Source organism: Delphinapterus leucas, chromosome 10, assembly GCF_059928025.1.
Source record: "Delphinapterus leucas isolate spDelLeu-1000000601 "Yukka" chromosome 10, BTC_Dleu_Yukka2, whole genome shotgun sequence".
Classification (NCBI taxonomy): Eukaryota; Metazoa; Chordata; class Mammalia; order Artiodactyla; family Monodontidae; genus Delphinapterus; species Delphinapterus leucas.
Genome location: NC_143138.1, coordinates 2,077,783 through 2,089,916, shown reverse-complemented (window position 1 = coordinate 2,089,916; position 12,134 = coordinate 2,077,783). Strand labels below are relative to the sequence as shown.

At 41.7% G+C, this 12,134-nt stretch overlaps 1 protein-coding gene across 9 annotated transcripts in view; it reads right to left on the bottom strand.

Moving 5' to 3' along the window:
• Positions 1-12,134, bottom strand: part of RIPK1 (receptor interacting serine/threonine kinase 1) — a 38,865-nt gene that overhangs the window by 1,926 nt on the left and 24,805 nt on the right. For 6 of the 9 annotated variants that reach the window (XM_089918206.1, XM_089918205.1, XM_089918207.1 and 3 more), the window contains 4 exons: positions 6,536-6,626; positions 5,083-5,655; positions 3,711-3,863; positions 94-2,063 (listed from right to left, as the gene is read on the bottom strand). In XM_089918206.1, the coding sequence (XP_089774332.1) occupies positions 1,777-2,063; positions 3,711-3,863; positions 5,083-5,655; positions 6,536-6,626 (1,104 nt within the window). In that variant the 3' untranslated portion in view covers positions 94-1,776. The other 3 variants (XR_016394491.1, XM_089918209.1, XM_089918210.1) reach the window with 2 other exon arrangements.

The following is a 12,134-nucleotide window of genomic DNA, read 5'->3' as shown; positions in this document are numbered from 1 at the left end:
CTGCCAATAGAAGGGGTGAAAAGGAAATGCCAACCCATGTGGTAAAGTCACAGTGGAGAATCTCAAACTGTTTCATTTATACAAACACATGGCTTACATTTGAGGTACAAAATTTTATTTTAAAAAGTCCATTAAAGATATCTTATGCTTTTTGCCTCTGAACATTGATCATGCAACCTCTTTGGAATTTAGAAGAGAGGCACAAAGGATGCATTTAGAAAAGAAATCATCCAGCCCCCTCCAGCAAGCCTGGGACTGTTTGCCCCTCCAGTTTTCCTTTTGGGCTATGTGATCCAATGCTGTGTGGCAACCAAGTAGTGAGCCTGGATATGTGTGGATAGGAAAACAGGTTCACTACTTTATAGCAGTGCTGTCTTCAACTAGGGCAGTTTTGCCCCTCCAGGGAACATCTGGAAATGTCCAGAGACATTGCTGTTTGTCACAACTAGGGATGGGAGGAGGGGGAGAAAAGCACTATTGGCATCCCACAGGGAGAGGCCAGGGTTGCTTCCAAATGCCCTACGATGCACGGGACAGCCCTCCACAACAAAGAGCTATCTGGCCCAAGATGCCAACAGTGCCAAGGTTAAGAAATTCTGCTTTACAGTACCACCGACTGGAGGAGATTTAGAATCAGAACCAACAGTACTGTTATGAACCCACCAAACACTAGGATCTGTTCTGGCAGCCAGATGGCCTTACCGCACCCTGTGTGCCTCCCTCCCGGGAGGGCTGAGCACAATGGCACACCTGCTCTGCCGAGCAAAGGGCGGGCGGTGATGCTGGGTGGCCTGGTCACGTCAGTCTCCTAGCCCTCGAGTGCCTTCACTCCTTCTTGGTTTCAGGCGGGCTTTGAAAGGTTGAGTGCTACAGGCACAGCTAGCAGACTCGGAACCTGTCCTTTTACAGCCTAGCTCACAGAAAAAAAAGAAGTTATTTCTACAGTACCCTGGGGTAAACTGAGGAAGCTGCTCAACACTGATCTGCCCTGAGGCTCCAGTCGTAGCCAGGGGTGAAGCAGTCAATACTGCCAGCACACCTGCTCCCTCTTCAGGGCACGCAGGTTGGAAAAGTACCTGAAGTGTCAGAATGCTAGGAAAGAACCTTTGTACTCGTCAGAATCAGTAGCAGTTCTGTGCAATGACAGCCTGGGAAAGTCTCCTATTTTTGTTCTCTATTTTCCCCCCCTTGTTTGTACTCCTTAAAATCGCTTCCGTTAATTTACAGAGTGAAGATGGCATGTAACTCCTGAAGCCTGTAGTGACGGATACAGAATTTGATCCTGCAGTTAAGAGAGCCTATAATTTTGGAATGAACCGTGGTTGTGACAGAAAAAATCCCATTTGACGAGAACGCAGCATTTTACAGTGCTTCGGTGACAGCGCAGAATCAGAAAGCTGATTTAGTTTATATTCTAAGATATTAATTTTTTTTTCCTTGCTCAAGCAAAATGTCAAGAAACTGAATGAACAGCATCACTGAAGGTTATGGAATAATCTGAAAGAAAATGATCTCCCTTGAATCTCTCTCCCTTTCAAAACGCTATTTGGCTTCTTTTTTGATTGGACCTTGGCCATGAATAGGTCTTCCTGTGTAGTGGGTTGTTTGCTGTAGATTTCTTTTCCCATCCTCCAGCTATGAAAGGCAGGAAATGATTTTTACGCACAGAACCCGTATCAGTGAGGAAAGAATTCTGAACCTTCTGAGGCAGCAGGCTTTCGGTGGGTCGCTCACCGAGTGAGGAGAGGGCCTCATGCTGCAGGAGCCCCTGTGGGCTTAGTTCTGGCTGCTGTGTGTCAAGTGGCTCAGCAGGTCTACCCTGGAACACTGGTAGAGCGCCCAGGCCAGCTTCCCCACGGTGGCCCCCTTGCTGCCTTCCCTCATCAGCCACTTTTGGAGCATCTGGTAAACCTTTTCTTTTAGTCCATCTCGCTCATAGTCATGGTCAATTTCATCAATCTGAGATTGGGAGAAGCCCAGCTTACGGGCACAGTCTTTCCACTGCCTGCCCAGATTTTCTCTGACTGGGTCCAGGTGTTTATCAGTCAGACTAGTGGTATTATCTGCCAAATAGAAAAGAGAAGAAGGCATCAAGCTATGGCCATTTGAACGTCTAGCTTCAAAGACCTGTATAAAGTGAAGAGTCCCAGGAGACGGTGAAAAAGATAACTTCTTCATGCTATGGCTGTGGGATCATCGGTTGATACTTTACCTGTCTGCCAGCCCACGTGGAGGAACCTCTTCCCCCGCCCCGGGAGGTGCAGGTCTGAGGCACAGCCCGAGGCTTAGAGAGCAAAACCCCTCTGGTTACTAGGCTGTACTGTACAACCTGAGACACAGCCCTTGTTTATATCACATATTCCTGATGTAAAGGGGGAAGACACCATTTTTGTTCCTTTTGGGCATTTTCCACTTACATCGGGCCAGAGTTGAGGTCATTCAACTCAGGATACCCTTCACCCAACAGTTTGCTTTCCTCTCACTTAATCAAGGAAACTGAGACCACCGGCTGTGAGCTGGTTTCATTACGCTGCCTTCCCTTGTCTTTTAATGGATGAGGTATTTTTGGACTTCTCTCTCCCCTACCCCAAGTGCTGTCCTCTTTCCTCCTACAGCCATAACCTCTCTCTTTCTACTTGTTCCTTCCTCTCAGGCCTTCGTAAAAATAATAAAATGAAGCAAAATAAAAGTATAAAACCACCAAAACACCACAAACAAACCCAATTTCTTGATCCTCGTCTGACCTCAGTAAGCTGAATATGAGAAAAAAGACACCTCATTTTACCCCAACTCCCCACAGTGCAGCTTCTGCCATCACCACTGGACGTCAGGCGTCCAAAATTCTGTCAACGCTTCGCCAGGAGAGGGACCCTGGGTTTCATCAGATTCTCAAAGGTACCCTTGTCACCTCCAAAATTAGGAACTTCGGCTCTAGATTTTAAAGACTAGCCTTCAAATGGGTTAGACCAGGGATTGTCAAACTATGGCCCATGGGCCAAATCCAGCCCGCTGCTTGTTTTTGTAAACCAAGTTTTATTAGAACACAGCGACGCCCGTTCGTGTACATACTGTCTGTGGCTGCTACTGTACTACAGTGTTAGCTGAGTAGCTGCGACAGAGACCTCAGGACCAGTGAAGCCTAGAACATTTACTACCTGGCCCTTGATTTAAAAAAATTGCCCATCCTAGGGTTAATTAGAAAGCTGGGTTCTTAAATCACATTGCTTTGGCCTCGTGACTGCTTTTCCCAGGTTGCGTTTTGGGATTAATGTTACGAGGCTGCATAGTGGAACGCCACAAGAGAAAGCCCTCTTATTTTATTATGCATGTGCAGTTGAGGGCATCGTCTTCTATCTTTTACAGAATCCCTTTGGACGAGGACCTGAGGGAGCTACTGCTGCTAGGTCTAGGTACTAATACTGACGCGGTGATGATGACGGTGTGTTTAACACTTGTATATCTTACAGTGTGCCAGGCAGTGTACTGAGCTCTTTATTCATATTGACTCGTTTAACTTTCACAGCAAATCCATGAATTAGATATTCTAATTATCTCCACAGTAAACATAAATAAGTTACAAAGCAATTACACGGAAATTACAGAGCTATTTTAGAGAGGAAAGATAGGGCACTTTCACAGAGAATAATCAGTGAAATATTAGATAAGACAGTTCAAGGTTACTATAGATGGGTCCTTCAAGGGCATCTTACCAAAGATATCTTGGTACTTAGAAGCTGGGTCTTCTTTCAAGTTCATGTACGTGCTGTCCAGTACCAATGGACTCATTCCGCCAATCTCCATATAATTATTGTTTCCAATCTGAACGCCAAAACTGTTGTATATGCCATATTTTAAAGACTCATCTGATTAGAGAGAAACACACAGGTAAGTACATCTAGACTGAAAGCAAGAGAAAAAAGTACTACGTGGTAAAGGGGCAGGGCTTTACTCCAAATGCTTAAGTTAAATTATTTATCCTATGCCACCCTTTGAAATTTTCTTCTTTAAAAGGTGGCTGAATCAGCTCACATCCATTAGGATGGCAACTATCAAAAGTATAGAAAATAATAAGTGTTGGCAAAGTTGTGGAGCAATTGGAACCCGTATGCACTGCTGGTGGAAATACAAAATGGTACAGCCACTGTGGTAACCAGTATGGTGGTTCCTCAAAAAATTAAAAATAGAATTACCATACAATCCAGCAATTCTACCGGGTATATACCCCAAAGAACTGAAAGCAGGGTCTCAATCAGGTATTTATACACCCATGTGCATAGCATTATTCATAATAGCCAAAAAGTGGAAGGCACCCAAGTGTCCCACAGCCGATGAATGGATAAACAAAATGTGGTCCATCCACACAATGGAATACTATTCAGCCTTAAAAAAGAAGGAAATTCTGACGGAGGCTGTAACATGGGCGGACCTTGACGACATTGTGCTCAGTGAATAACCCAGTCACAGAAGGACAAATACCATATGATTCCACTTATATGAGGTCCCTAGAGCCATCAAATTCATAGAGACAGAAAGTAGAAGGGTGGTTGCCAGGGGCTGGGAGGAAGGAGAATGGGGAGTTATTGTCTGATGGGTACGGTTTCAGTTTGGGAAGAAGAAAGGGTTCTGGAGGTGGATGGTGGTGGTGGTTACCCAACAACGTGGTGTTCATCACCAGTGGTAGTCTCTGGCCTATATGAGACAAAAAATGAAAACATCCAAGATTCATTTCTCACCTTCAGAAAACAGCAAGCAAGCGGAAGAATACAAGCAGATACCTTCACTTACATCAGAGATCAGACATAGTGGAGCTACTGAGATTCGGGTTAGAGTGGAAGATGCCTACTAGATGCAAAGACCTGTGGCCTGACACTTGTGGGCAGCTGCACTGACTTCTACCCAAACCAAGAGCCTAGGCCAGGTGGTCTGATGGAGACTTATTCCGAGAAGGCAAGGTGTGTCTGGTGGCTGAAGACCCCAAACCGCTTGTCCTTTGTTCACTTATAGTCTACAACAGAGCTAATGGCTGCTTTATTTTCAGGAAAGGTTAAAAAATAGAACAGTGTGACTGAAAGGCCTGTTTACCTCTTGATGGGAAGGAGCTGAATGGAATGGTGGGTGTGTTTCCCAGTAGGTTGGTCTCAGGCACTGGAGTTTTATACAGGCTTGGCATGTGGCCTGGATTTGGCCCATCCCAAACTCCTGGACCTGCGGTTCTCAGATCCACTGGTCTTGCTCCAAAACCGAGTGATGTACACAATCCATTTCTCCAGTGCAGTAACTGGGGCTGGCTGGTTAGCCCTGCTGGTTGCTGTACCGCACTACCATGATTGGTTGCACCGGAATAAGCAAGGCCTTTCAGCCCTGGGTTCTGAGCATTCTCATAAGGTCTCTGCTGTGCAAAAGGGTCATGGGAGACCCTCCGTCTCCTCTCTTCCTGTCTCCTGTCAGCCACATTCTGTCTGGGCTGCTCTTCCGTATGCCTGTCCATGCGGCTGCCGTAAAGATGGTAGTTGGCCTCCTCCTGGAGTTTACTGTGCAGCAGGAGGTCCTCCTCCTGCTGCTGCTGCTGCTCGGGGGCGGGAGCGAACCAGGAGTCCTCCACAGGACCCAGCCCGAATCCCTGTGAACTGTGCAGCGAACTGGGCTGTTCTGCGGCTGAAAACAAATGAATCAGCGTCAGAAAGAGTTTCATGAAACGTTAAGAGTAAAAACCTGAGCACAGTCATGAATCTGTACCTTGGAGTAACACACTGAAAACTCTGAGAACAAAGAAAAAGCGTTTACCAGGTGCTTTTCCTCCTGTGAGTTACACAGGTAATAAGCAGCCGTCCCTGCCTGGCAGTGTGAGAGCATGAGAGAAGTTATAACAAAGCAGCAGAAAAGTGGGTGTTGTAGGAATGACCAAGGAAGAAAAGGACTTGTGTTGGAGCAGAGAAGGTGTCCCCTTGTTGTGACGCAGGGCTGGAAAATAAGAATGGCAGCAGTTCTGAGCTAAGCACTTCTGTGGATTCTTTTATTATTTAAAAGCCCTATAAGAGTAGGAACACTTATTACTACAATGATGGATGAGGCTTACAAGAAGTCAAGTGATGTGCCTCAGAACAGACAGCTGATAAGTGGCTTCAATATCCTATACTCTGCTTTCCCTTCTGTTAAATGAAAAAAGTATCCCTGCTTGAATCTGAGGCCAACCTCTCTGCATGTACTCTGGACCCAGTCATCCCTGACCTTCTCAAGGACTTTGCTCCCACATAGGTTCCCGTCTTTTTCCTGAGCTGTCACTTCCTCCCTATCAGATATATTAGGCCTCTTGTGTTCAGGATACTTTATGATTTTGGTGAACATGTTGTTACCTAATATCTCAAATATTTGTACCTTAACTCCGAATATATTAGAAAGTCCTTTAAGCCAGCTGTTATATTTTATAGCTTCTTCTGCTTCTCATATAGTTGTAAATAGCCTTTTAGACAGTACAGTGAGTGAATGAACAAACAAATAAGTGAATAAATAGATTTTCAATCACAGTATAAGTTACCTGAATTTGACCTGCTTGGAGACATTGCTACGCAACCAATTTGGAGAGACTTCATTCTCTTTACAATTTCATTTTGGCCCAGATACTCTTTCTAGAATTAAGAACATAAAGACATACTTTAGTAAACAGCAGAAAATACTGGGTTGGCCAAAAAATTCCAGAAAATTGTTGTAAGGAAGAACGAATTTTTCAGAAGGTAGAAATTTCACATAGCTCTTACAAGCAGTAAATACTTCTTTAAGAAAATAAACTCTTTTCCCTAAACAGCCAAAACAATCTTAAAAAAGAACAAAGTTGGAGGGCTCACACTTCCTGATTTCAAAACTCACTACATAGCTACAGTAATCAAAACAGTGTGGTATTGGCCTAAGGAAAGACATACAGACCAATGGAATATAATGAACCCAGAAATAAACCCTTGCATATATGGCCAATTGATTTTTTATTTTTATTTTTTATTATTTATTTATTTACTTTTGCCGTACAGCATGCGGGATCCCCAACCAGAGATGGAACCCTTGCCCCCTGCAGTGGAAACACCAAGTCTTAACCACTGGACTGCCAGGGAAGTCCCTGGCCAATTGATTTTTGACAAGGGGGCCACGACCTTTCAGTGGGGGAACACTGGTATCTACATGTGAAAGAATGAAGTTAGATCCTTACCTTTCAACATACACAAACATATATAAAAATTACCTCAAATGGATCAAAGACCTAAGCTTAAGAGCTAAACTTATATAAGAAGAAAACATAGGGGAAAAACTTCATGGCATTGATTTGACAATGATTTCTTGGCTATAACACCAAAAGCACAGGCAACAAAATAGGTAACTGGACTACATCAAAATTAAAACTTTCTGTACATCAAAGGACACTATCAAGAGAGAGAACAGACAACCCACAGAGTAGGGAAAAATTTTTGTAAATCACATAAATATAAGGGATGAATATCCAGATTATATAAAGAATTCCTATAATTCAACAACAAAAAAGAAACAACCCAGTTCAAAAACAGGCAAAGGACTTGAATAGATATTTCTCCAAAGAAGACATACAGATGGCCAAGAAGCACATGAAAAGATGCTCAACATCATTACTCAAAGAGAAATGCGAATCAAAACTGCCATTCATTACAATGGCTATTATCAAAACAAAACAAAACCCAGAAAATGAAAAGTGTTAGTGAGAAGGTAGAGAAATTGGAACCCTTGTAAGTTGATGGTGGGAATATAAAATGGTGTAGATATTATGGAAAACAGTTTGATGGTTCCTCAAATGTTTAATGTACAATTATCATACAATCCAGCAATTCCACACATAGGTATATACCCCAAATAATTAAAAGCGAAGACTCAAAAAGATACTTGTATACCAATGTTCATAGCAGCATTATTCATTATAGACAAAAGGTGGAAACAACTCAAGTATCCATCAAAGATGAATGAATAATCAAAATGTGACATATACGTACAATGGAATATTATTCAGCCTTAAAAAGGAATGAAGTTCTGATACATGCTACAAAATGGATGAACCTTGAAAACATTATGCTAGGTGAAATATGCTAGACACAAAAAGACAAATTGTATGATCCCATGTCTATGAGACACCTAGAATAGTCACATTCATAGAGACAGAAATTAGAATAGAGGTTACCAGGGGCTGCGGAGAGGAAGGAATGGGGAGCTGTTGCTTGGGATACAGAGCTTCTGTTTGGGATAATAAAAATGGAAATGGATACTGGTCGTGGTGGTACAACATTGTGAGTATACTTAATGCCACTGAACTGTACACTTAAAAATTGGTTAAGATGGTAAATTTTATGTTATGTATATTTTACTACAATTAAAAAAAAAACTTCTTCCCTTATAAAAATAATAATACTCATTATAAAAGATATAGAAAATGTATAGGATTATCTTTAAAGAGAAACCTACTCAAGTGAAACAATTAACATTCTGTGTTTCCTGCAAGTCTCTTCCCCTGGTCACGTCTGCGCTATGGTCTTAACAGAGTGCCTGCTACATAGGTAGATGATCAAAAATATCCAGAATCAACATATGAATGACTTAGGGGAGAATGACACAGGATATTAACTATGTGTACAGTTTGTAGCATTCTGTATGTTGCTTTTTACTTAACACATAGGCATTTTTATGTTATTTTAATTTTTTTCTTTAATTGGAGTATAACTGCTTTACAATGTTGTGTTAGTTTCTGCTGTACAACGAAGTGAATCAGCTATATGTACACCTATATCCCCTCCCCCTTGGACCTCCCTCCCGCCCCCCATCCCACCCATCGAGGTCGTCACAGAGCACCAAGCTGAGCTTCCTGTGCTATACAGCAGGTTCCTACTAGCTATCTATTTTACACATGGTAGTGTATATATGTCAATCCAGATCTCCCAATTCATCCCACCCTCCCCTTCCCACCCTGTGTCCACATGTCCATTCTCTACGTCTACTTCTCTATTCCTATCCTGGAACTAGGTTCATCTGTACCATTTTTCTAGATTCCACATATAAGCGATATTATACAGTATTTGTTTTTCTCTTTCTGACTTACTTCACTCTGTCCCTAGGTCTATCCACATCTCTACAAAAGGCACTATTTCGTTCCTTTTTATGGCTGAGTGATATTCCATTGTATATATGTGCCACATCTTCTTTATCCATTCATCTGGCGATGGACACTTAGGTTGTTTCCATGTCCTGGCTATTGTAAATAGTGCTGTAATGAACACTGGAGTACATGTGTCCTTTTGAATTATCGTTTTCTCAGGGTATGTGCCCAGTAGTGGGATTGCTGGGCCGTATGGTAGTTCTGTTTTCAGTTTTTTAAGGAACCTCCATACTGTTCTCCATAGTGGCTGTATCAATTTACATTCCCACCAACAGTGCAAGAGGGTTCCCTTTTCTCCACCCCCTCTCCAGCATTTATTGTTTGTAGATTTTTTGATGATGGCCATTCTGACCGTGAGGTGATACCTCATTGTAGTTCTGATTTGCATTTCTCTAATAATTAGTGATGTTGAGCATCTTTTCATGTGCCTCTTGGCCATCTGTATGTCTTCCTTGGAGAGATGTCTGTTTAGTTCTTCCACCCATTTTTTAATTGGTTTGTTTTGTAAAAGCAATTGTTTTCTTTTTACAGTTATTACTTATTAGACAAAATATATAAATACAAACTTCTTTTAAAAGATTCAAACTGCTGAATTACACAGAGCAACACTTTAATGTTGTCCCTTCCAACCCCCTCTCTTCCATTTTCAGAGGGAATCCTTATCTGGAGTATGTTGTGGACCTTTTATTCTCTCTAGGCATTTGCACATATATTCTGGAAATATACAAATATTTATACATATGTGTGTGTGTATATATATATATTTACACATTTGTGTATTTCCAAATTTTAACTCTCACAAAGGTGCAAAAATCTCCTGAAGCTAAATCTTTGAGCGTACATGTGAGTAGGATAGATTACTAAGAGCAGAACTGCAGCAAAAGTTATGTGCTTTTAAAAGTGTGATAGATGCTTCACTGTTCAATAAACTTCAACTTTCACTTTTACCAATACTACATGAGATTGTCTGTTATTCTGCATTTTCACAAACACTTGATATTATCAACCTTTCAAAACTACTGTCAGTCTAATGGATGAAAAATTATAATCAATTCACTTTGCTTTTCTGTTAGTGAGATCATATATCTTTTTCAAGCTTTACTGTCCATTGATGGATTCAGCTTGTTTATATTTTACTCAGGATTTTCACATCTACATTGTTAAGTGAAATTGTTCTGTAAGTTTCCTTTCTTGTATCTTCTTTTCAGGTTTGGGAATCAAGGTTATTATGCTAGTCTCATAAAATGAGTTTAGGAACGTTCCTTCTTCTCTATTATCTCGACAAGTTGTATACAATTGGGGTAATTTCTTCATTGAATATTTGATAGAAACTGCTGATGAAGCTATCTGGTTGTGGAATTTTCTTGCAGGACTGATTCAATCTCTTTTAATAGCTATGGGAATATTCAGGTTTTCCATCTCTATTTGAGCCAGTTTTGCTAAATTATACAGTTGACCCCTGAACAACATGGGAGTTAGGGGTGCTCACCCCCTCACAGTCGAAAATCCAAGTATAATTTTACAGTTGGCCCTCTGTATTCGTGGTTCCACGTCATGAATTCGACCAAGTAAAAGATCATGTAGTACGTATTTATTGAGAAAAATCTGTGTATAAGTGGACCCATGGAGTTCAAACCTGTGTTGTTCAAGGGTCAACATACTTAAAGCTGTTATTACCTTCTTGGTGAAATGAAACTTTTATTGTTATGAATCATTCCTGATTGCTGTGGCAATGCTTTTTTTCCTCAGTGACTATCTTTCCTGATGTCCTTCTGATGACTTCCTTGGTTTGCACTGGATGCCTCTCTTTTATAGTGTAGGTATCCCTCCAAAGTCTGCCAATTGTTTTGTTTTTTTTTAATTTTTTTAACATCTTGATTGGAGTATAATTGCTTTACAATGGTGTGTTAGTTTCTGCTTTATAACAAAGTGAATCAGTTATACATATACATATGTCCCCATATCCCCTCCCTCTTGCATCTCCCTCCCACCCTCCCTATCCCACCCCTCTAGGTGGTCACAAAGCACCGAGCTGATCTCCCTGTGCCATGCGGCTGCTTCCCACTAGCTATCTATTTTACGTTTGGTAGTGTATATATGTCCATGCCACTCTCTCACTTCATCCCAGCTTACCATTCCCCCTCCCCATGTCCTCAAGTCCATTCTCTAGTATGCCTGCGTCTTTATTCCTGTCCTGCCCCTAGGTTCATGAGAACTTTTATTTTAGATTCCATATATATGCGTTAGCATACGGTATTTGTTTTTCCCTTTCTGACTTACTTCACTCTGTATGACAGACTCTAGGTCCATCCACCTCACTACAAATAACTCAATTTTGTTTCTTTTTATGGCTGAGTAATATTCCATTGTATATATGTGTCACATCTTCTTTATCCACTCATCTGTCGATGGACACTAGGTTGCTTCCATGTCCTGGCTATTGTAAATAGAGCTGCAATGAACATTGTGGTACATGACTCTTTGAATTATGGTTTTCTCAGGGTATAGGCCCAGTAGTGGGATTGCTGGGTCGTATGGTAGTTCTATTTTTAGTTTAAGGAACCTCCATACTGTTCTCCACAGTGGCTGTATCAATTTACATTCCCACCAACAGTGCGAGAGGGTTCCCTTTTCCCTTTTCTCCACACCCTCTCCAGCATTCATTGTTTGTAGATTTTTTGATGATGGCCAGCCTGGCAATTCTTGACTATCTGACTGTGTGTGTGTGTGTGTGTATATCTTAAAATCTCTGTCTGCCTGCCTGTTTTATTTACTGTAGTCTCCCTTTCACGATTATAGCAGCATGTTGCTGTAAGACTTAAGATAACAGCTTGTTTCCTGAGTGTGTGAGGAGGGGAGGTCTCTGTTCCTCTTGGTTGGTTAGTTGGCAAGAGTCTCTGACATACCTCTCTGATCTCAGGCACCAAACTCACTGCTTCGGCCCTTGGCACATGCTGCTTCCATCTGCTGCTTT